The 26428-nt window shown below is 39.6% G+C and overlaps 1 protein-coding gene and 1 long non-coding RNA gene across 13 annotated transcripts in view; one reads left to right on the top strand and one right to left on the bottom strand.

The window, feature by feature from the left end:
- Window positions 1–26428, bottom strand: part of KYAT3 (kynurenine aminotransferase 3) — a 97008-nt gene that overhangs the window by 29460 nt on the left and 41120 nt on the right. For 4 of the 11 annotated variants that reach the window (XM_075182410.1, XM_075182413.1, XM_075182416.1 and 1 more), the window contains 4 exons: window positions 25582–25768; window positions 23841–23914; window positions 22048–22134; window positions 21233–21640 (listed from right to left, as the gene is read on the bottom strand). The exons of 4 other annotated variants lie outside the window; for them this stretch is intronic. In XM_075182410.1, the coding sequence (XP_075038511.1) occupies window positions 21587–21640; window positions 22048–22134; window positions 23841–23914; window positions 25582–25768 (402 nt within the window). In that variant the 3' untranslated portion in view covers window positions 21233–21586. Of the gene's footprint in view, window positions 1–4049; window positions 4151–15071; window positions 15186–21232; window positions 21641–22047; window positions 22135–23840; window positions 23915–25581; window positions 25769–26428 lie in introns of those variants that run through there. 3 more of the 11 variants (XM_075182422.1, XM_075182412.1, XM_075182417.1) reach the window with 3 other exon arrangements.
- LOC142099202 (uncharacterized) lies at window positions 15369–25644 on the top strand. Of its 2 annotated transcripts, none has more exons than XR_012678489.1 (3): window positions 15369–15418; window positions 24272–24453; window positions 25564–25644. It is a non-coding gene; the product is annotated as an uncharacterized LOC142099202 (long non-coding RNA). The 2 variants fall into 2 exon arrangements; XR_012678488.1 differs by lacking the exon at window positions 25564–25644 and adding an exon at window positions 24759–25327.

The raw sequence follows: 26428 nt of genomic DNA, 5'->3' as shown, positions 1-26428 counted from the left end.
GATTTGGTGTAGGACTATTCCCAAAAGCATTTCGCTACCGGTGTGTGGTTTCTGCAGTGGGTTCCTTTGGAAGAGTGAGTGGGCCCATTAATTTAGAGAAGTGTTTCCCCAAATCCGGTTTCAGGGAACCACTGTTTTCCAGGTCTCGCAAAAATATGCATCCAATAGTGGTATGTGCAAGAGCAGCCACTCAACATGTTGTAGTAGACCGAGGGAGAGGGTGAAGGGAGGGTGTCTGGATCAGGGGTGTGAGGGGAGGATTCAAGATACATAGTGGGATGAGTAAATGCATGAACGTATAAAAGAATAGATGAGCAAACAAATAAATAGGGAAATGAATAGTATATACACTGCGCATTGAATCACAAGTAGAGTGGTACATGTGTATATAAAAAGGATATACAGGGATAGAGCTGGGCATATATGTGGGTGAAGGTATAAAATATTGTTCTGGAGAAAATTATAAATTACAAATAGAAAGAAGGAGAATAGTCATGCTTGAAATCTAATATTAGCATATTATATACATCATAGGAAGATCTGCATAGTATAATTTGAGTTACTATTGAAGTGTAAGGAGTGGGTGGGTGGCGAGTGGCATAAATCGTGAAACGTTACAGTGTTTATGTGGCAAGGGGGCACAATGATGTTAGCATGATTGTACCTTTTCTTTTTTTTAAAAGAGCAGTGGATGCTGATATTGGTATATCTGTGGTGAATCATTTAGTATTAGTAGAAACCCAAAAGGTCAATGACTTAACGGTGCTGATAACACCAACAGTGACTACCACGACACAAAATTAACTTGCCCGACAGTTAGTAAATGCAGACTGACCTTCAGAATGACAAAAGAACAAAACATCATAATGACAGCAGGAGGTTTTGACGTAATCCTAAACCTAATCGTAACCCTAACACTTACCTTAGATGACAACCGGCATTGCTGATATCTCGGTCGCCATTTTAAAGGACGTCAAAATGCCATGTCATCATTAATGCTGTTCATGATTTGTCAGAAGACTGTCGAGTAGCTCTTTTGTCATTATGAAGGTCAGTCTGCATTTATTAACTGTTGGGCAAGTCACGTTCATTAATTTTTTGTTGTGGTAGTCACTGTCTGTGTTATTAGCACCATTAATGTGACTACCCCACCGGTTAGGTTGAATGTGTGGTCAAGTCGTTTTCTGTTATAGATTAATTCTAGGTCTTGTTTGAATCGTTTTTCAAACAGTGTAATTGCATTGCCTTTATGTATGTGGAGTACAATTTGCTTTGGGTTTAAGTGTGGTGTGTTTGCGTAGTGTTTCAAGTTGGGTGTGCGCACTGTACTGGAGGGTGCCGCAACATACATATATGCTGGGCTGATCGCATGCAACATTTGCTAAAAATATGTGCTTATAAATGGATCTATCAGTAAGAACACAGGAGATCTGCAAAAAAAAATAAAAAAATAGGGAAATCGGACAAGTTAAATCTATCTAAAGGCATAGTTACAATCAAATTTCCAGGGACAGATTTTGAAGTCTCGTCCATGGAAACAACCACAATCACAATAACGCTCCGTTATGCAAAACACACAAACAAACATTTTGACATAGAATGGAATAAGAGTATAGGAAACAAAATAAAGGACACAAGTAAATGAGGGACACAAAAGTTTATTGAAAGCAGGTGCAGATGAAAAAATGTCCTCAGAAAAATACAGCACATCTTATCAGACATATGAAAGGCTACTCTCTTGTACTGAATATGAGCTCTCAGCTTTGTCATAGACTGTTGGATAGCATTGCTTTTATATTATCTGATCCACAAATATGTACTGATAATATATATTTCCATTAAAAACAAACTTTTAAATCTGTATTATATAATATAAAAAAATAATATTGTGACTCAAAGCTACCTTAAAGGAAACCAAATTAAAATGTCATATAAATTAGTGAATACATCATATACAAGTGGTTACTACCTACCAAAACTGGTCCAAGGAAGGACAACCAGTGAACCAACGACAGGGACATTGGTGCCCAAGGCTCACTGATGAATGTAGTGAGGCAAAGGCTAACCTGTCTGATCCAATCCCACAGAAGAGCTCCTGTTGCACAAATTGCTGAAAAAGTCAATGCTAGCTATGATAGAAAGGTGTCAGAACACAGTACATTGCAGATTGCTGCGTAGCCGCAGATCGGCCAGGGTGCCCATGCTCTGAAAGGGTCTACAATGGGCACATGCGTGCCAGAACTGGACCATGGAGCAATGGAAGTAGGTGGACTGGTCTGATGAATCACGTTTTCTTTTACATCATGTGGACGGCCGGATGCAAGTGTGTCATTCACCTGGGGAAGAGATGGCATCAGGATGTACTATGGAAAGAAGGCAAGATGTTGGAGGCAGTGTGATGCTCTAGGCAATGTTCTGCTTGGAAACTTTAGGTTGTGGCATTCATGTGGATGTTACTTTGACACGTACCACCTAAATATTGTTGCAGACCAAGTACACCCATTCATGGCAATGGAATTGCCTGATGACAATGGCCTCTTTCAGCAGGATAATGCGCTCTGCCAGATTGCAAAAATTGTTTAGGAGTGGTTTGAGGAACATGACAAAGAGTTCAAGGTGTTGACTTGGCCTCCAAATTCCCCAGATCTCAATCATCAATCCAGTCAGTGTCTGTGGGATGTGGTGAAAAACCAAGCCCGAGCCATGGAGGCCCCACTTTACAACTTACAAGACTTTAAGGATCGGCTGCTAATGTCTTGGTGCCACATGCCACAGGAGTACATGCCTCAACATGTCAGAGCTGTTTTGGTGGCACCAGGGGGATCTACACAATAATAGGCAGGGGGTTTTAATTTTGTGGCTGATTGGTGTATACATATCAAGACAATAAAATACAGGTTTTCCACGTTTTTAACATTTTATAATGTTTCATTTAAAAACCATGTTCTTTTTATTAAAGTGCCTTATTCCTTAGTGATGTCACTGCTTCGAAGTAAAGTGAGGCTGCTTGCTCATGAATATTGGTTCACCCATAGAAAAGATGTCTCCAGTGTGTGCATGTGACCGATAGACCTTAAAGCAGACGAGCCAAACTTGCGGCTCCGCCAGGGCACAGAAAAAAAAAAATATGTAAAAAAAATCCATATCTGACCCGACAGCATATGGCGCCCTCCTCCTTTCGCACTGAATGTTGGGTGTGACGTAATTATGTCAGACATTTCCAGTGAGGAGCGCAGAGAGTAGCCATGAGAAAAAAAGAAAACAGAAGAGAAGAAGGCAATAGAGAGGTAACTGAAGGGGAGCAAAAGCCACATGGAGGGTACAGTGTGAATCAGGGGAGACAGATGAAGGGGAGCAAAAGCAGCATGAAGGGCGCAGTGTGAATCAGGGGAGACAGATGAAGGGGAGCAAAAGCAGCATGAAGGGCGCAGTGTGAATCAGGGGAGACAGATGAAGGGGAGCAAAAGCAGCATGAAGGGCGCAGTGTGAATCAGGGGAGACAGATGAAGGGGAGCAAAAGCAGCATGAAGGGTGCAGTGTGAATCAAGGGAGACAGATGAAGGGGAGCAAAATTTGACACATTTGTGATGCGTCTTGTTTTTATTATATGCTCAGATTTTAGCAATCACACCAGATTTTGCCTTCAACATTTGTTAAATCAACAACTGTTAATGAATTTCCAGTTATTAGAAACACTTTTTGAAATGAAGCCTGTTTTATTTAAAGTTTGGCTGAGACACGTTGTGTATATTTAGATTAAAATAAACATCACATATTTGTCCTAATCAACAAAACAGTAAAACTAGTTATTTCCCCACGGCACTTTTGTCAATATTTGTACGGAGTTATTGTTATATTTAGGTCAGAATACAACAAAACAATTAAAAACAACAACAAAAATATCTTCAAGCAACAACAATCAAATATGCAATGTATGTACATACAGGATTTGTATTTCCAAGAATAACCTCATATATAATTACACAGAACCACCGACGGAAATATCAATCGTGCAGTAAGACCATTGGAATGTAGAAGGCAATACATACGCCTGTAGTGGAAAACATGAGGAACTGAGAGGCATGAACTGTCCTCAGCAATTGAAAGCGATTCCCAAGGTAGCAGACAGCACGAAAAGCAATCAACATGCCTACGGAATGGGTCAATAAAAGAGGTATTATTAGGTAAGCACAACTACGTTGCTGTAATGTTTATCAATTAAAATATCAAAAACAATGAGAAAATGTGTAACATTCAAAATTATGAGCCAGTGTTCTATCAATATAATTGTAAGAAGTCAGTTGACCAAGAACACTTAAAAACAAGATAAAATATAAAAATATAGCAGTATTGAGATAAAACAAAAGAATATCTATTAGCTGGAATCTGATAGACATTCCGCCTAAAGAACCTCTTTTATTGTACAAGAGGAAGGAGTAGCTCAATGTAACTGAGGCTGTTATATTGTAGCCATTTACACAGTACTTAAAGAAAGTAATATATCTACAAGAGTACAGCTAATCAACATCTTTTACGTTTATGAAACCTGAGATATTTTGCACTTGAAACATTGGAAAAATTTAACACAACTTGCATACAAAAGGTCAGAGGTAGCTACAAGTTATTTTATTGTCAATGAGCTAGACTCCTGCATTGAGTATCGAGTATTTGAAAGCTGCTATTCATCCAACCAGATCTACTTTGCTAGGTACAAGGAAACTGTGTGGTTTTAACAAATAAGAAGCAGTCACTGGCTTTAAAAAATTGTCTGCTATATAAAGTTGCAGAAACAGTGATTGGAAAAAGTCTCATGGAAGGTAACCGTGAAACAAAAGACCAGGCTGAAATTGTTATCACACTTCATGAAACACAATGGAATACCTATGTGTCTGGCCATGCCCTTAGTACACTGCATTAGGTAAAGTGCTGAACAACATGGATGGGATCCCTCTTACAGAAGACAATGCGACGTTGCAAAATTTTCTCAAGAATTATAAGAAAAAGGGCAAATCAAAAGTTGGATTAAAACTCTTTTGCTTAGAAGATGCGGAGTGAAACTATTTTAGTTTAAATCATACTGTTCAAAAGAAAAGCAGAAGCTGTTAAACCACTCTTTGTAAAAACAGAACAGATGCTAATAGAGATCTGTAATGAGAGCCTATTAAAGCTTGAAAACAAAGTGATAACTTGACTAGTGTGAGGATTTACAACCCTAACTCCAGATGACAGCTGTCAGAAAACAACTGCTGTGAGGATTCACACACTGGCTACATATGACATCTGTCAGATCTATTTACAAAGACAGCTACAAACACCTTTTCTCAATTGATGTAATTGACTCTCTGCTAAGAACAGAAATCTAGCTAGTCGCCTCACCTGGACTACTGCACAGTTGTCTTTACAATCAGCCCTTCAGTGAAACGGTCCAGTCATTTATTTAACCCGTTTGTAGCCTCTATAGAATCCCTCAGTTCTTGTTTTGGCTCTCTCCGCTAGTGCTTTGAAAGTGACTTATTTTGTTGGAGCTTGTGATTTCACTGTGGTCTGATTTCAAGTGCTGTTTGTTTAAAGTGTGGAGTTAGATCTAGTAAGGATTGCTGTGCTGTGTTGAGAGAGTGATATAGTTTGGGGAATTATTCTGTGTGTTTATTGAAGGGGATTCGTTTTTCTGTGTGTTATTAAGTGTCCCTTTTATCATTTTTTTTTTCTCTTTTTTCTTCTTTCTGTTAGAGCTAGTGGGTGTGGTTTAAATGCATAAGTTAATACAGCTGGTTAGTGCAAGCTCTATTGAACAGGAGGTAGTAAGCGATTTCATTGAGCTTGTGATTTCACTGTTGTCTGATTTCAAGTGATGTTTGTTTAAAGTGTGGAGTTAGATCCAGTAAGGACTTGAATCCAGGAAAGGGTTTAATCTGGTAAGTGGCTAGCAAAGGTTAGTACTCTCAAGTTCACTGTAGGCTATAAGAAGTTAGGTTAGCCATAATAAGATGAGTAGTAGCAGGCTTGATGATCTCACTCAATGCATATCTTGTCATATGTATGCACACTTGGGGCAAGTGTTCCAAGGTTTATACCTCTGTGAGAAATGTGAGCAATTGGTATCTTTGGAAGCCCAAGTAACTGATCTAAAGCAGACCATTGCAACATTGAGAGACATTGCCAACCTGGAGCAGAGTTTACAGCTCACCGTTGATGCGTTAGCTGAGCAGGGTGGAGCAGAGACAGAGGAGGTTGCACAGGTAGGCAGCTGGGTAACAGTTACTAGGGGTAGCAGAGAGAGGAAGAGGCAGGCCAGCTCTGAGCTAAGCAATCCCAGCAGATTTGCCAGATTGGATGAAGATACTGTGGAAGGCAGTTCAGAATTGGTGGAGTTGGATGAGACTGCTTCCTCTAGCAACCAGGGGAATGGTCTCTCCAGCATAGAGGGGACCAAAGTTACTCAGGGACCCAGGCAGATTGTGGTGGTAAGGGATTCAATTATTAGGAAGGTAGATAGGGCAATCTGTTACCGGGACCGTGCATGCCGAATAGTGTGTTGTCTCCCGGGTGCTCGGGCTCGGGATATTGCGGATCGGGTGGACAGATTGTTGGGAGGGGCTAGGAATGACCCAGCGGTTTTGGTGCATGTTGGCACCAATGACCGAGTTAGAGGAAGAAGGGGTGTCCTAAAGAATGATTTCAGGGACATAGGTCACAAACTTAAGGCAAGGACATCCAAGGTAGTATTTTCAGAAATACTACCTGTGCCACACGCTAGTCCAGGGAGGCAGCGGGAGATTAGGGAGGTTAATGCGTGGCTAAAAGATTGGTGTAGAGCACTGGGCTGATTTCTCGGTCAGTTGCCATCTTTATTGTCGTGATAGATTGCACCTGAATGAGGAGGGGGCTGCAGTGCTAGGGGAGAGGATGGTTAGAAGGTTGGAGGAGATTTTAAACTAGGCTCCGGGGAAGGGGGGTAGGGGGCAAGCAAGTATTTATGGGATAGACATTGAGAGTAGTAAGGAGGAATTTAACAAGAGTCAAGGGGGTGGAGAGGGGGGAAAGGGAAGGATAGCCGATAAGGAGAGGCCCTTTTTAAAACAAAAAGAAATACCTAAAGGAGGCAATAGACTTAAGTGTATGCTTGCAAATGCAAGAAGCCTCACAGGTAAAATGGGGGAGTTAGAGCTAGTAGCAATGAATGAGCAGTATGATATTATAGGTATTACGGAGACCTGGTGGGATGATACACATGACTGGGCAGTCAACTTGGAAGGCTATTCTCTCTTCAGGAGGGATAGGGTAAATAAAAGGGGAGGAGGAGTATGTATTTATATTAAGCCAGAATTAAAACCAAGTATTCAGGAAGTTATATATGAGAATATTGGTGATAATATAGAGGCATTGTGGGTGGAAATATCCAGCGGAGGAAAAAGTTCAAAAAAGTTGCTGATAGGGATATGCTATAAACCACCAGATATTAGTACGATTGAGGAAGCCCAACTTCTACAGCAAATTGAAAAGGCTACACAACTAGGTCAAATTTTAATTATGGGGGATTTTAATTATCCGGACATTGATTGGAGTACTGAGACCTGCGGTACAGCTAGGTTAAATAGGTTTCTGAGCATGCTAAAAGACCATTACATGTCCCAATTAGTAGAGGAACCAACTAGGAACCGGACTATACTGGACCTAGTAATAACAAACAATGTAGACGTAATATCAAATATTCAAGTAAGGGAGCACTTGGGAAACAGTGATCATAATATGGTCTCATTTGAAATTAGTTTCCAGAAGCAATGGTATAAGGGATCAACTAGGACTTTAAACTTTAGAAAGGCAAATTTTAATATGCTAAAGGAGTCTATAAAGAGCATAGACTAGGAAAAAGCCTTTGAAGGAAAAAAAACGGAAGAAAAGTGGGCTGTCTTTAAAATGTTGTTGGAAACATACACGTATAAGTTCATTCCTATGGGAAATAAATGTAAAAGAATAAAGCCTAAACCAATGTGGCTAAATAAAAAGATAAGGGAAGAAATGCAAAGCAAGAAGCGTGCATTTAAATTGTTTAAGTCTGAAGGGTCAGAGGAGTCCTTCCGTAGGTACAAGGAATGTAATAAAACATGCAAAAAGGAAATTTATTTTAGCTAAATTAGAAAATGAAAGGCACGTTGCAAAAGAAAGTAAGACAACACTCGCTAACTGCTTCTCATTGACTGATTGCAGTTTTACCTCTGAAGCTGCTGGGTGCTTTCTTCATTGATCGTGCATATATTATAGGATTTTGTGTGTGTACTTACAAAAAACATTTTTTCTTGTTATTTTCATGCACACAAGAGAAGAAAGGTTATATCTGCTGAATTTTATTAAACCTAATAGCAATTGTGTTTTTAACAATAAAAACAAATGTTTACTGCATTGCGACCTGGTTCTATGTATGTGCATGTAGGTGTCCGCTGTATACCTGGCAAATATGCTACAGATGAAAAGCTGGACATATTTTGTGATGCATGTAACTCAGCATATGGTTTGTAATACATGATCTTTGCGGCCACATTTCTGGACCTTAAATTATACCCAAGTAGCACACAACCCTGCGTCATTTCCAGAGCGAGAGAGTGAAAGAGAGGAGAGAGAAAGGAGGAGTGTAAAAGAGAAGAGAGTGATGGGGGATTGGGGCTAGAAGATCGGATACAGGGAAATGAGCAGTTATGGATGTGAACTGTATCAATAATTGGCTAATTAGAGTTATATTTAAAATACCTGTAAAAACAAAGTTGGGTTAGATATGGTCCTCACAAGTATCTTCTGGATATATTTTTTTCCTTTGCACAGTCACAAGTTTTGAAGTACCTGGTGTCAAGCTGGTACCCCCTGATGCACAATATGTGTTTGTTTTGTCTGTAAACCCGCTACAAACCCTGCTTTCTGCATGGTCATTCCTGAAATATATCTCTGTATGAGTCTGCAGCACAAATGATAGAAGACTATTCCTTGGATCTTTCCGTGAAAAAGTTGTTCCTCCTTTAATTTAATTTCCTCAAAAATACTCTTATTTTTTTAAAATACGGTCTTCCTGATCTCTGGTAATACATTTGACATTTTTCAATGTTTCTATCACACAACCTCTGCCTCTTCTCTACAGTAAAGCTGGGTTCACACTACAGGTCTTTCACCCGATTATCTTGCCAATCACACACTAAACGACTGTTAGGTCCGATAACGCATTAGCGTCTACGTTCCCACGATCATGTTTTATTGTTCCAAAGCACATTGTATTGTTTCATTTGATTTTGTAAACTGACTAAAACTCACTATGAACGATGTTTGTACGCACTCACGACCGGCAGTGTAGGCAGATCTTTATAGACCAGTGAATCCCAAACTATGTGCCGTAGCTCCCTGGGGTGCTGCGGTGATCTCACAGGGGTGCCGTGGCCAGGGCCGGTGGTAAGCAAGGCAGGGGACTACTTGGTAATTATTTTGGCTTAGGGGTGCCTTGAATAAATTAACACTTTCTAATTTTTTTCTATTTTATTAATTTATTTTTCTAAATCGGGCTCCCAGGAATGCATACAAGGTGAAATCTTACCAGTTATTTACAAAGTGGCAATATACCTCTTCCTATACAACACAGGAATTATTGCTTTCCTACCTATCATCTGAAGCGAGACATCCTTTAGAGACAATAGGGGAACACATGAAGGCGAAGATGATGAAGACGTAGAAAATAGAAAACAGTGAGAAGAAAAGGAGAGGACAAGAAAGATAGCGTGAGGTGGTACAAGCTTGAAGAAAGAGAAATCATAAGGTATGTCTACATTCAATTGGCTGCATGAGATTAGTTTATTTATAATACTATATTGAAAGAACGTTACTTGACCTAGGTAGAGTACATTTTATAATAAAGCACAGACCATGTGACGGATGCACACTGGCCGCTACTTTAGTTAGTTTCTCTGGCTGCTTTTTGATCCCAGTCCTAACCTGTTTCGTATAATTCTAACAATTATAAATCAGTTAAGTGTATGCACATTTAAGGTAACCAGTTTGGTGGCTAAACCAGTATTCATGAAAATGCAACTAACATCAATGAGGCACTGTATGCCTCATGCCTCTGTGAAGCACCAATTCCTATTGAGCAGATATGATGAAAATTGGTCTAGACTTGAACATGGCTTTATCCTCTGTGTGTAGGTTACTGATACTTTATACCAAGACCAATAACCTAATTTCTGGACTGTATTGGTTAACTGGAGAGAGTTATATCACAAACATATCATGGGGATTAAACATTAAAAAGCAGATTGTTAAACATACATAAGATGGTACAGGTCATGCAAGAGTCAACAGCTGGCCAAAGTACATTCAGGTGAAGTAGTAAAAATGTGAAAATGGTTGGTGATTAAAAGGCTTGGAGATACATTTACTTAAAGCTTCTGAAAGGAAAAGTGGGTGTTGCACGGAGCAAGCAATCTGACTCGTTCTAGCATATACTAGATAACTGATAGCTAGAGTCAGATTGGTTGCTCCGTGCAACACCCACTTTTCCTTTCAGAAGCTTTAGTAAATCTACCCCTTGGCCAAAATTAATGCAGATCACTGGAAAAGAGAAAGATAGAAGATCAACTGCTAAGTAATGAAGGCTGCAGACAGAAAAATGCTATTCCAGTACATAATTAATGTTATTTAAAGCTCTCAGTTATTAATGTGCTTTTTAGCTACTAACATTTGAAAAGCACATTAAAATAGGATGAATGTTTTCTTACGGCTGCATTGCCACCATTGTTTCAAAATGATAACCTTACATTTAAACGTTTAGAAGCATACATGCAGATGGAACATTATATAGTAGTTTAACCCAATACTGCTCTTCTTTTATCAGCTGGGACCAAGTTTCCCGGCAGAGATTTCACAGGACTCTCCGTTCATTTTTCAGTGCGAAGAAAAGTAAGTGGAGATTTCTACTGTAATTGCCGACGCCAGATCGACAGTAATTGAATCCCCCACCCTCCCAAATGTTTAGCTTTCCTTAAACTAGAATAGACTACACATAATTGCTGTTTAAATAAAACAGGATAAATGGCTGAATAAAATTATTCTTGATAAACTGTCAAACCATTGAAACTGGTCTACACATTAATATATAAAGCACCTAGAGCCATCACAGGGATAATTTAGCAATGTGTGATACAAAATACTTCCCCACAAAACACATCACATGGGCTGTAAGACAATGACAAAATAACTGCTGGAGTGGGACAAAAAAAGCAATAGGTTGCAAGCAAACTCTGTTAGTCCCTTAGATTGCTTGTAAAGTGTAGTCACTGTCAAAAAAAGGAGAATTCTTTCTTAGAAGCTTTTTGATCAGTTCCTTCTAAGACATTGTGCTCATTAAAAAGCTACACACAGTGATATCCCTGTCCGCGATTTTTACAAATATTTTCAAGTAAGGCACTGGTTACAAACACGCCCCTCGCATTTGGGGTGATAGGACCCCTCCACCCTGCTATCAAGGTGATTCTCTCCCCCACATCCCACGCAGGTGGAATTTCCCTATGGTACCGGACACTCTTAACTCCTATTGACAATCGTGTTTTAGCGATTCAAGCTGTCTGGGAAGCTGACCTAAATATCACTATTTCAGAAGAGGTATGGGAAAGAATCTTCCTAAACATTTATAAGATGTCAAAGTGTATTAACCACTCGGAAATGTTGACTAAAATTGTCCACAGATTATATCTTACTCCAGATAAGCTGCATAAAATCTGGCCAACAGAATTGAAATATTGTTGGAGGAATTGTGGTGAAATTGGTACACTTATGCACATCTTTTGGTCTTGCGCGAAACTTCAGCCATTGTGGACCGAAATCTTTCATTTAATTTCTCAGGTATCCAAAAATAATATTTCTCCTTCCCCAGATATGGCTTTACTTCATCTGTATCCTAAACATGTCCAGCGGCATCAGGGGCGGATCTAGAATTTTTTTCTACCCCGGGCGATATAGGGGGGGGGGGGGATTTAAGCCCCGCCCCCTTTCTAACTTCTAAGGCTGCCGGCGGCTGCACAGTATGTGCAGGTCCGTTAGGCAGTGATAATGTGCCAGTGATAATGTGCTGTCCCGCTGCTCTGATTGTGTTTAAAACACAATCAGAGCAGCCGGGCAGCACATTATCACTGCCTAACGGACCTGCACAGTGTGCAGCCGGCGGCAGCAAGCCCCTGCTAGGGGGGGCGATCGCCCCCCCCTGGATCCGCCACTGAGCGGCATAATCATTATGTCATTCGACATATTCTTATTGCAGCAAGAGCTGCAATAGCCCAGAACTGGAAATCACCTCTAATTCCAGCACTCCCTAAAATTATTAACAAGATCCAACATAGCTACAAAATGGAAACCATAGATTTTAATCTGTTTACAGGGGCTTCCTCCCCGCTTGTTAAGTGGTTTATATGGTATGAGTACTTTACGGATCATAGTTCAATCTTTGATCCGTGAGTACTGTGGAATGGTTTTTGAGTTAAGTTGGGTGCTTGGGCTAGACCCACTGGTACACTTGCTATAACCAGATTGTCTCTTGTCTTGTTCCCCCCTCCCCCCTTTATTCGTCTGTTTTTCTTGTCTGGTTCTCTTTGCCGTCTTCAGCTTATGTACAGTGGGTCATAAGACGTGTTGTTGTCTGTACCAATATTTTTTTTCTCATTTTTATTTACTTGTTTTGATTGTTTATCTAAGCAGTGTGGATTGTTCAATATAACTGATCTGCTGTATGTACTCTGCAACCACTGCTATGTTTGTAATATGCTTTTCTAAAAAAAGTCAATGAAAAGCTTTTGAGTTAAAAAAAAAAGCTACACACTCCAATGATTTGCAGATATTACTAGCAATATTTAGATACAATGTCCAAGGACTCTACTGAGATATAAACCTATAGGGCAGTAAAACCCACAAAGGTCAAATGTCCATTAAAAATTATCATCACAACATACTCGTTGTCATTAAATGTTTAGATATTCATGATAAGTAGAAAAAACACCACCAAAACATTTACATAGAATAAGAGAAATTCAGATCAATGGCAGTGTCTAGTTATAGTCTACAAATCCAGTGTTAGACTCCCTGCACCAGAATTTGTTTACACGCTTACATCTGATATACTTCTGTCTATAACAGTATTACAGTTTATTTGGTAGTTCACATTTTTCTGACCTCTACTAAGTTGGCTCTGATGACTTTTATTAATTAAGCTGTTACACAGGCAGTTATATGTAATATATTAATTAGACAGGCATCTGAATTTTATTAATTTCACATATGTTACAGTGATTGTAGTACACAGTGAAGTTAGTTAACTAACAATCTCATTTATGTGATGCAAAGTATATTTATCTGCGCACAGATCTACAGGTTAGCACAGGCATACAAATTCCTGCATCATGTTTCTGTATTCTGTGGAATGCTCTCAAACGAAACCGTCATAACACAGGACAGACTATTATGACTTTAACTCCTCCCCCAAATTATTTGTATGATTTTATTATATGAAAGAGAGAGTGCAACAAGCAGTATTTAATAACTCATGAATGTGCAGGGACACTGGGAATGCCTTAATTTCACATGACAAATACATGTACTCCTTTGGTGGCTTCTTCAATGGATTCCATATTACAGACAATTTGATGCAAATTTAAACTCTTTAGACTGGTCTTGGGATTTTGAAGGTAAATGGTGGAAACCATCTAACACTTCCACCCTGGTGACTGGCCACTGCAGACCACCAAATAGATTGCTGGGATTAGTATTGTGGTTATAACAGCTATAGTAGTCTGTAGAGGGGATATACAGAGAGGCCTATGGTGAGACAATCTGTACTTCCTCTCTGCCAGTCAGTGAAGGTGGCAGTGGCAGGTAGGCAGTATACATCCGAGGCTGTAGCCAAAAGTAGGACACTATACAGCACTGCCCCTACTTCATTTGAATATATTGTTCAATAAAATGGAATTTTTGCAGATCCCGGTTCATAAGGTGTATACCCCACCCTATTCCACCAGTCAGTAGGAGCAATATTCACCTAGTTGCACTAATAGATATTCAGTCCTGTATATAGAGGTGTATGGCCTGCAAATTGTTATCCATAAAATTACACTGCAATTTGCATGTCCAGTGCACTGTGAGACCACTTCATAAAGGATCCTCAATGAGCTTTCCTCTTTTAAATCAGGGCCCCAAAAAGCAATTATTAATCTATTATATGTTTAGGATGGGATGGCCCTGCACTACAACCACTATCATCTACAGAATTAGTGTACACAGCTGCTGCAGTACGACTTAGAAACAAGAGCTCACAATTATGCTTGTCAGACTTTTTACCACTAAAAAACAATCATTATTAGACAGTGAAATGTGATCAAACTTAATCTCTTTATGTGCACCTGCTCACTGTACATATTTAGTGGGAGCAAATGGGCTTTAAGCTTTGGGGGTGCAATATATAGGAGTGTATTTGTTTATATTATTATTTTGTTTACTTTTACTTTTTATCAACACCATGGACATAAGGGTAGGGGGGGGGGGGGTTTGGAATATAAATCAGTTATCTGCACCGTCCATGGTGTTGGAATAAATTAAGATGCTAAACTATAAGATTTCCTTTAATTATTAGTTCAGGTTAGTTGGAAAACAAAATTCATTCAATTGCTCCTGGCCCTAACTTAAGCACTGCAATAAGTGAATATGTATCTGATATCCCCCATACTCTGGACGACTAGACAATATCAATTTGGGGTATTTTTTCTAGCGTAGCATTAATTGTGTAAAATGCACTATTGGAAATTTTTAGGAAAAGTGTATTTTTTTGAGATTATAAACGTTACCAAATTGAAATTCTATTTCTTCTGAAAACAAACATAGTATACAATTCTCTAAGCATTAAAACAGGTATTCACCTCAGAGAATTAAAAATGAAAAAAATTCTCATTATCAGGTTACAAAAGATTATCACTGTGTACAGTCACACAGACCACGTGTATGGGAAGCGCAGCGTCTCTCCTGTCATCACTAATTACTAACATACCGCTGATACTTACTGATACTAGTGCACTAGCTGCGTCCTTCTGTCCCAGTAACCCTCAGTGATACGAGGGGAAGGGACGGCTGTGACTCCAAGACACACACTGCTCCCAGGTACTGCAGAGGAGAGGTGATTGAAGGACTGCTTGAATGAGGGTTATATCAGCCAATAGCAGGTCTCAGCTCTTTGGTTGTTTGTTGCCTCCTGGTCCATGCACGCTGACTGACAGAGCTGAAGACCAATAAGATGTTGAGCTAGAAAAAAAATAGTGCAACCATTGGCTATTGGCTGTACACTAAATCTGTAAGGGAGTAGGAAGAAGCCACTGACAGAGGGAGATGGGCTGGAGGTGATCTGAGCCATGTAAGTGACAGCTGAATAGGTGTGTGTTCGTGTTATTACACCGGGATAGCCCAGTGCTGTGTCTTGTGGGGTGGATGATGGAGTGGGAGGAATACATCATGTCATTGCTATATAACTGTGCACAGTGTAAACGGATTTATAGTTAGACCTGGATACTATGGCAGGTGGCTCTATATTACAGTACAATTATTAATATTACTATTTATTTATATAGTGCCACTATACTCCACAGTTCTGTACAACTGGGAACATAGAAATAAAACAAATCTGTATAGTAGCAGACAAATAGGCCTGCTTCTAACTATAGGAAAAGAAGATACATGAGCAGGGCCGGTGCTAGGGTCCATGGCGCCCTAGGCATTTTGAAAAAAATCGGCGCCCTCCTCCCCCCTCACCCCGTCTTTCCTTACCTTGTCACACCACCGCCGCCTCTCTGCTCCGTCTCCTCCACTCCACTCACAGACACTAGTGAGTGGAGAGGAGGGGAGGAGACGGAGCAGAGAGGCGGCGGTGGTGAGCAATAGCCTCTCCCCCCTCCCCCGTGCATGTAAATGCTGTGCGGCCGTGACAGGTATGGTCAGCGGTCGCCGCACAGTTTTAAAGTAATTTACATTCTTGTGGCACCCTCCAGAGCCCAGCGCCCTAGGCAAGTGCCTAACCTTGCCTAATGGGAGCGCCAGGCCTGTACATGAGGTTAGTACAGTGTTGGCTAACCGGGCTTTCCCAAACCCAGTCCTCAGGGCTCCCCAACAGTGCAGGTTTTCCATATCTCCTTGCTGGAGCACAGGTGTATTCATTACTGACACATTTTAACAGATCCACAGGTGGTCCTAATTATGTCACATGGAGATCCGGAAAACCTGCACTGTTGGGGAGCACTGAGAACTGGGTTTGGGAAACCCTGGGCTAACCTGTGACACTCCAGGTGTTGTGAAACTACAAGTCCCAGCATGCTTTGCCAGTATATAGCATCTTATTGCTGAAAGGGTATGCTGGGACTTGTAGTTTCACAACACCTGGAGTGTCACAGGTTAGCCAACACTGGAATAGAGGGTTGGTAATAGTGTAGATTATTTTAGGGAGGGTAAGAGGGTGGTTTCATTGCCTCTAGGTTGAGTTAGCCAGCTATGTGATTACTAATTGCTTTAACAATTGGATACAAAATCAATTTTGACAGCACCTGATTTTTGTAGATTCATTTTATGCTCGTGTATACATCCATTAAACCCAGAAATCCACAAATGCTGACCACTTTTGAATAGCTGTAGAACACTATGATAAAAAAGATGTATACAGATTTTAGCCTATATTAAAGTTATTCGTATATATGACAATAAAAGAATGTCTGCAAAATTAATAGTAAAAGTCCCAATATTACTAAGGAACCTCAAGAGAATTTAAATATATAATCTGAGGTGGGACACTAAATTAGTGGCAGGTTGGACAAAAGTTGGTTAGTGTAGGTAACTCTTGCAAAATATGAGGAAACTTTGTATTTCCTCATGTCTACAATGGATAATGGATACAAAATTGCTTAATGTGTTCCTCCCCACTATGTACACCCCCTATACTCTTTTTTTTTTGTCCCCCCCCCCCCTTATTATTATATCCCATAATTCTTGAAGACTTATAAAACACTATTGAAGTAAAAAAGTTGGTTAATGTACCGTTAAAGATAAATCAGGAACCCAATAGGATGCCACTCGGGTTTTTCTACAAAGTTTATTTGTCCATCTACTTCAAACTTCACTATACTTAAGCTAGGTACACACTACAGGGTTTTCGCCCAATAATCGGCTCAATGAGCCGACATACGACCGCTCGTTCAAAAGTCGGGTCAGTGTGTGTAGTGACACGATGGTCGAAAGTCTGCCCAAATGGACGATTGTCGCATCATTCGGTTGGTCGTACTGTTTAATATTTTCGTTCCAATCTCATTTCCGCTGTGTAGTGTGTATAAACTTCCGACCGATCCACGACAATCCTCCGATACTTCCTCGACCTGGGGGGCGTGTGTATCTAAATTTTTGATGTCTGTCCCAGTACATGTTTTGTATAGATGTATATTGCACCTGTCTGGCTGCAGACCATTACACTTGTATAAAGCACGTGTGTTATTACCCTTTGCTTCTATGTTGGCAACGTATTCATATTTACCCTTTATAAACTTTAACCTTTATAAACTATTAAAGTTAGATTAACCTTTATTAACTAATATTTGTGAAATACCCAGAATAAACCACAGTGTTCATGCAACATTTTTATTGCAGGAAGTACAAAATTTTTTACACACACAGGTGTCTGAAAGATCCGCGTGAGACATGAGCCATATGTGCTCAGAGAACCAATCAGAGCGCAGAGTACTGCAGAGTACCTTCAAGCAGGTACACTACATGTGCTACTGACCTTTTTTAATGTTGTTGTCGTCCTGGTGCAGTACTTTGACCATCATCTCCACCTCTCTTGGGCTCATTGGATTTGCTCTTTGCTCTTCTTGAGCATTTCTATCCCCCACCTTAACTTTCTTGGACATTTTTTGGCCCTTCCAGCACCATCTCTGACTCTGTCTCACGACAAGATGGCTGTAAAAAGTCGCTAAAGGGACGTCTGCTCTTCCCTTTATCGTCCTAAACAAGGCTAGTGTGTATGCAGTCCATGGACCGAGCGATCGGACCATCGATCGCATGTAAAATCGTTCGGCATAAAAAGTTGGTGGAAAATTCTGTAGTGTGTACCTAGCTTTAGTGAATTGGCAATCCCCCCTCAGCTAAATGGCCCTTTATCCAAAGTGAGAACTTCTTCCCTGTTTCTTTTTCTTTGTCCAAGTTTTGACTAAAAATTTTAAAAAAATAACTGTTTACTCTCCACAATAATATCTGCTCGGAAATTATATTTCAAGTGTAAACAACCTAAATCGACTGAATATTTCTTTTAAAATTTCTAGTGAATTCCTCCTCGCCTGGCACATCAAACCAAATGTTAAACGTTAGGTTGACCTGGAAAGCGAGCTTATTAGAGTTTATACTCTAGGCTTAAAAACACACACAAACTGTGCTTAGCTCTAAACAGCCACTTGTGAAACTAACCCTCGCCATCTGTGACTCTCTGAATAGAAGTCTTCACCTATCAATCCACCCTTTGCTGCTCCGATATGAAGACATCCTCTTTTTCCACCAAAATGTTTGTATGGCCTCTAAGAGGAGGGCCGCTGGGATCACACAGTATCACATTAGATGAAATTTTGCTCCGCCAATTTTTATAGAAATGCAAAAAAAATGCTACATATCCAGCAACAAACTCTACCAATCTCTTTAAATACGCCATTTTTCAAACCTTATTTAAAGAGGAGCCATTAGGACGGCTCTCCCAAATTGTACATATGTGCATGTGTAACTCCAACTGCAAAGGCGTCAATTCTCTCCTTTTTCACCCAACCCTTGTACCACAACAACTCAGACCCAGACGCCCATGAATCAGCCTGGGAAGCAGACATAGGGAGGTCGCTTGAGAGGGAAACCTGGAACAGGATTCACACTAGAATCTGTTAGGGAGAATTCAATTGGCCGTGTTAGTTTTTGAGCCTGATGCACCATTACTATTAATATGGTCAATTTAACCCGGATTTCTGCTCACAGCTCCCTCAACGGAAATCAGCGTTAAACATTACCATATCAATGCGCACTATTACCATACTAACAGTAATAATGCACACTGTAATCGTAGCAATAGTGCGCAGGCCACGTTACTTTCGGCAGTAACGCAGCCAATTGAATTCCCCACTTAGTGTTCGAATAATGTAGTCTTAAGGAGAATTCTTCCAACACTCTCACCAGATAGTGTCAGGTCCCTGAACGACTCCATAAAATTTACCCAACCTCTTCTGACTTCTGTTGGAGAGAATGTGGCCAGATATGAAACTTTGCACAGTCTGGTTGTCTCGTCCTAGGGATTACTCTTCTGAACGCAATAAAAACGCTCATTTAGAATTTTTCCAGGCTTACCCATAGGCTGTCAATCACCAACAGGCTTCTTTGTGCACCAATACATCATATAGACAAGTCACTGGACAAATGTATCCTACATACATCATGCGTTGCGAAATTCCAACTTGCTCTCTATTGGATAATCTATATCCCCCTTCAATGTAGCAAGATGTCACAAACTGCATCTGGTTCATTTCCAAAATGGAATACATAATCCAACCACAACACTTAACTTCCAAGTACCTAATGAACAAGTGGATCATTACTGTGATTATTTCCAAGCCCCCACACTAACACCCCCCCTCCCTCCATATCAAGGTACACTCCAGTCATCCTAACAGAACACAAGTAACACAAAGTCAAGGTGTTACTCTGTTGAAGATAATCTATCAGAGCAACTGTGATCTCATTACCATCAGCGCTTCAATGCATCAGCCTTATTATTCTGCACTTTACCTTTGTTCTGATTATTGTACCATGTTCAAAAACAAAATAAAGAGATGTTTATAAAACAATTCCAGTGGATGTCAGTCTCCCATTTTACTGGGCAAGTCACTTAGCCAAGGATGTACATGGTGCAGATGATGAAGGATATGTTGTGGATAGCTTGTTGGATTGGGCAGGTATTTTGGTCTGTGTAGCCTGGGCGGTTTCCTCCCACGCTCCAAAAACATAATAGTAGGTTAATTGGCTGCTAACAAAATTGACCCTAGTCTCTCTCTGTCTGTGTGTGTATGTTATGGAATTTAGACTGTAAGCTCCAATGGGGCAGGGACTGATGTGAATGCGTTCTCTATACAGCGCTGCGGAATTAGTGGCGCTATACAGGTACTCCTCACTTAACGACCTACCCATTTATTGACCACTCGGATTTAGGACCGGCACCCTGCCACTCATCAGCAAGGGCAACTAGTGCTCTAATGACCACTGCCCTTGCGACAGGACATAGCCACACCCGTACTACCCTTGTAAAAGCAAACCACACTAACAGAATACTTCCTGAAACCTACACCTAGGACCTCCACTCATACACCTAGAGGGCCTTAAATATCCTTGCTGTGATCTCCCTGGGCCATCTTTATTATAATTGTTGCTGTTTGTACAGCTTTACTGTACACATGTTTATTTTCTGTTATGCAGAGTAAAGCAAACTTATCAAAATACAGTTTTCTTTAGTCAATAAAAATGATTACAATTCATGTAGGTGCATATTACAGTACTGTACTCACCTAGTCGTAGAAACGAAACTAGGTCGTTAAGTGAGGAGTACCTGTATAAATAACTAATGATGATATATTAAAATGAGCATGTTCATGTGTATGAGGAAGTCTAATGGGCACTTACCTTACATATGTGTCCTGCCCAAAACCACTGCTTGTGTGTGCCGTAAAAATGTTTTTCTTGTGGCAGGGGATGCAATGTGAGTTGAAGTGTGCAGGAGATTATGGCAGAAAAATAAAATAGTGATTATACATAAAGAGGTGATAAAGGCATTCCCACCCTGGGTAAACCAGCTTCCGATTCGGCGCCAGCTTGTAGTCTGCTTACCCGATATGAACAGGTCCCTCTATAATGCAGGTGTCATATCAGAGACAGGTATATCCAGGAGGTATGCATTTATTAGTTCGTCTGTATAATTAATATTTCACTTTGTTGCCTTCAATTAAAAAAAACAACTGCTTTTTTTAGGCAGCTAAAGAAGAGTGGTTGGAGTTGCTTTTTCTGGATTGAGTCTACATACATATGAAATATGTTGACACTATATAAACATAAACCTTAATGGTTCTTGTATTGCTTCCAGAAATATAATTTTGTATTGTCCTTACAAATCTTGTGCCTAAAACAGGATATTTATTCTTAACAGTTCTATAGTGCACAAAACATATAGACTGACTACAATAATTCAGGAATTGTAATGAATATTGTTCTTGTCCTGTTTTGCTACAAAGAATCAGCTCTGTTGCTCCCCCGTCCATCATTAAACAAGTATGTCCATTTGTGCCACATCTTGGAGTATTTTAAACAAACCCCTTACATACTTTAATTTGCAAATAATAAAACAATGTCAGTTAAAATAAAACATTGAATAAAAGTTTGTGTGACCTGATGCTACATGTCTGGTACTAGCATCAGAAATTGTCCTGTACTTCATTTAGGTAGACATTACACCAATTTGCACAGGTTGTCACTTATTCCAGTTTTTCAGGATCTTCTCAGCTGCGTCGAATGTTTCATCTTGCTACAGAAAAAGAAATAAATGTGACATTAATGTGACATTTTATATTGAGTAAACTCATACAAAAAATATGCAAAAGTATGCACACAGTATACTTTTATTGCCAGAATCTGTAAAGGTTATAAGGTTAAAAGCAACAAGGAAAAATAAAGGACCAACATATTTTTAATTATAAATATGTCACACTTCGCATCTTCACGAGAAGTGCCATATGCTTTGTCCACAGATGGTAAAGCCTAGTAAGTATTCTACTAGTCTCTATGATGTCCACCAGGGGGCACTATGAAATCTCTAGCCAAAAATCTAATTTTACCTTGGCCAGCAAGTAATACAACTCCTCCCACTAATAAATATATGTACAGACATTGTGTCACTCAGCACAACTGAGTTACAACGTTGGTCAGCCTTACCTTGATAAAACAGAATCGGATATATCTTTCAAATTGTTTTCTAGTTTCAGGTCCACAAAATGCTGTCACTGGTATAGCCGCTAGTTTCTAGAACAGATTTAGAATATATAACTGAAATGTTAAAATGTTAGCTTTACAGTCACAAAAATACTTTACATCATCTACACGTTCTAGAACGTAAAACTAGAAGTTACTATCTTCAGTACAGGGCCCTGCACTGACATTTTCCCAACAGTGAGGTTCAGCGAAATGTAACTTGTATATTAGATCAGAAATAGGCAACATGTGGCGCTCCAGTAGTTGTGGTAATTGTGAAACTACAAGCCCCAGAATGCACCAGAAATGCGAAAGCAGACATCCATATCCAGATTTTTGTTTACCTGGCAACACAATTAGACACGGGTGCATCCCTACGCCATTTATGAGGCATATCTTCTCCAGGTACTGGAGAGAGCTGGTGCAACAATACATAATGATGATATTGACTATCAGCAGCATTAGCGGCTTCTGATTGCATATCGAACCCTCCAGTTGATCGTATTTAAATCAATGGCATTGCAGCTATATAAGTTGCGACCATCTATTTGCATTACTTATTTGACATTTCCATTTGGACTACTGCAAAGAAAAAAAAAAAAAAAGACTTACATCTGGTTTTTAAAGGGGAGAAATACAGATGTGGCGGTGGCTGTATTTTTCTATAAATCAAGTAGTCTTTATTGAGTTTCATCAAACAAAACAAACAGAAAGACAAGAGAAACCCAACTGTAACCAACAAGTGGCTATAGCAACAAGAGACAGAACCATACACAAAAAAGTTACAGATGTATGAAGCAGGAATAATCAAAACCAAATGTGGTTAACAGAGATAGACATTTCAAATAGCAAGCAAAATGTGTGAGAAATTTGATTTTGCTAAGCTGACGCCATCTTGTTGCCTTATAGCCATTTTGTTTGTTTAATAGTTTAAAGACAGATTAGATACAGCTAGTTTGTAGCAGTTATTCATTGTTTGCAGGAGACTGTGCTCATGGCCTTGAATATGGCAGCACAGGAGATAAGCTAACTCCCCCCTGGGGAGTATTCCTGTGTGAAAATGAGACTATAGCAACATCTGTGTAAAGGGAGCATGAGTGGTTAAAACCTTTTGAGGAGTAGTTTTTCTGTAATACGTGATTCTTGCTATATAGGTATGGACTTATAACTAATAAAGCAGAGCTAATTGTACACGCAAACCATGCAGTGTATTTAATTCTCTCCAGCTGATGAGCTCATAACTGATAAACTGACACTTACAGGTGACCAATCTGATTTAGATTCGACAGGTGCCTTCTATAATGAGTGACATTGTATAGTGAACAGGATCAGGCATTCCAGGAGTCCACCAGAGGAGACATGGGTAAACTACGGTACAGTACAGTGACTAGAATCAAGATAACCAGTGCGAAGTCTGTCGCAATGATTACCATCGGGACCAAATTTGTGATATTTATGTTCAGCATTTCTCCTAGTATACATATACCGTTCATGGATCATTGTGTCATTCACCAAAACCCTCCATTTGTGAAACTATGAACCATCAGCAGCAAGCCATGCACGGGCTATAAGTTTCACCAGAGTAGCAAGAAGACGGTGTCTGTATTTAATTACAAATTCGTACAACTGTAGATGAGCTTTTTGCAACTAAATTAGTTTAAAACCATAGCAATATATATTTATATCTATCTATCTCTATATATCTATCCCCTAGCACAAAGCTGTTACCATGTGGAAGAGATATATATTTTACCCACCTTGGTTTTAATCATCCACTTCACAAATTTGTAATCATACGGTTCATCGTCCTTCATATGGGAAAGATCCACACCTTGAACAGATATTAGAATTATTAATTAAAAATTAAAGATTCATTTGACTCATATTGCTATGAAGCCTCTTATCTACTGACGAGCTTTGAACCAGCTAAATACTCATGACCTTTTCCAGATTTTGCACTGCACACTCTAGGTTACAAGCAATGTCCAGGTTGAAAACTCCTATTACGGATTTAAATCATAAAGCGCTTTGAACTGGGTTCTTTTTTCATAAGTTTGAGTTATGCCATTATTGTAAACTTTTATAGATTTTTCGACTGTTTAGTTAAACAAAAGGTCCAGAAAAAGTTAAATATATAAATACATACAAAAATGAAAGTTTTTCTGTGTTCTATTCTTTCATTACATAGTTCCAGTAATCTACCAGGAGTCCAGTAGGTGGCAGCAGTTAACAATAGAACAGCAATCTCCAAACCAGTTATTAATTCCACACTCAAACAAAGATCACCTACAACTGTGAGGGGCTGTCAAGTGTTATGTTTGTGGAGGGGGTGGACAAAAACCAACAAGCAAAAGCAGGAGTAACTGTTACGTAAGTATGGTTTACTTGATTTAAAAAGACAAAAGAGGTATATAACAATAAATTCTTGTCTTTTTTTATATATACATTGATGCATAGCTGCACTGTTCTACAAACTTTAAAAAAAACAAGGGCACCACTGTTTATTGCGAAAAGCTTGCCCTTTGTGTTGTCCTGCATTACAGAGCAGCACTATGGCTGATATTCCCCCGCAACTACCCATGGAGTTGGGTCAAGGTCATGACTATGCAGGACAGTGGGATTGAATCACAGTTTATTTCCCTTTATTCACACCCACCCTTCTCCATTTTTAGCAGATTTCCCCCAACATCCAGTGTTGTGCACGAAGACGGGAAGACCTCAGCACATCCCCTACTTTGCTACCATATCAAGTAACCAGTTATACAGTGTAAAACTTACCATGGTAATAAAGCAGGCCGTGTGCTGAAACCTAGGCTCTACCTAAGCTTAGGGGGCAACAGAAGTTATTTGTGACTCTCTGCCAAAAATGTCAAGCAATCAGGGAATCATGTGAATGCTAGAATGTAAGCTCTCATCTACCCTTTGTCTCCTGTCTCTATTACATACAGTAGTAGGTAATAGATGTAGTCATGCTGGTAATAGTGAATATGCCAAATATACTGTTGACATGTTTATAGGTGACATTGCGACTGTCGACAGTAGTAATGTAATTGTAATGTAATTGTAATGTACAACTTTCCCTCTGACAGCGTCGGAAAGTCCAAGGTTATAAATAAACCTAACGGCTGCAATTTTTTTATTATGTGATGGGGAGCTTGTGCAGTCAGGAGCTAGTGTGTATCACCTGTTCATTGTTTTTTATTTAGATTAAGGTCATTATGGCAGGTGAATCCCACACTGCGGGTTACCCATTCAGGGATGACTCTTGTGAAGAGTTCATTAAGAGATACATTAAGAGATACAATAGACAATATGCAGTAGTGTAAGTGTCCATCATTACTCTAAACTATTATATTTATGTAATGTTATTTGGAGACAAACATTGGCCTCATTGATGGACTGTCTTCCCTGAATTCTCCTTATTAAATTGCAAAATCTCTTAAAATCTGAAGTATGGATCATTTTATATGTGACTCACAGCAGGAAACATTCAGTTACCTAGAACAGAAACATCAGCAATCATGAAATATCCTCCTTCTGGAATGATTGGCGTCAGTCCGGCCTCTTGAAGTAAACCAGCCATTCGGTCCCGTTTGACTTCCAGTTCCCGGGGTAGGGAATTAAAGTAACATTCCGGCTCATCCATCCTTTTAAAGTCCTTGAAGAGGGCATGAGCCAGAGCTTCCTACACACAACAGCACACAGTACAGTGACTTCATCGAACCTCCCTGTGCTGCCACCGCTCTGTCTATGTAATGCAACACTGAACAGACAATATCAGCTACATATCAAATATGTATATAGTTCCTGGAGGTCTTATGGACCAATATATGTAAATATACAATATAAGTATATGGAACACATACTTACAGTAATAAATTACATTAAAGTACTGATGTGTTAAATGGATTTTACACCTTGAGATAACTTTAAAGTGTTGACTTCTCCAAGCCCTTCTGCAGCTTTTACTAACTACTGTGCTTTACCTTACTGGCTTCCTTCTGGGCTCTCCAGCCTGGCATGTGTGTCACTAGGTAGAGTGGTTTATGTTTGTTACCCTGCACTGGATACAATTGTATCAGGAGACTGTTATTGGGTAATATCCCAGAGCAGCATGATATAAAGACCATGGCAGCGATAACAGACTGGAGCCTGAAAGTAAAAGCTATGTAATAAGTAACAGATGTAAGAGGACATCCAAGGCCTGGCAACACATTAGTCATCTGAATGCAGAAAACACCTTTAAACCGGCAAAGGTTTCCCATGCATTAGTCATTAGTGCCTTCTAATTCATAAAGAATATACACTTATAATAAAACACAGCATTTTGGACTTAAGACTTAGA

Source organism: Mixophyes fleayi, chromosome 8, assembly GCF_038048845.1.
Source record: "Mixophyes fleayi isolate aMixFle1 chromosome 8, aMixFle1.hap1, whole genome shotgun sequence".
Taxonomy (NCBI): domain Eukaryota; kingdom Metazoa; phylum Chordata; class Amphibia; order Anura; family Limnodynastidae; genus Mixophyes; species Mixophyes fleayi.
The sequence above is the reverse complement of the archived record's forward strand: the minus strand, read 5'-3'. Positions and strand labels throughout refer to the sequence as shown.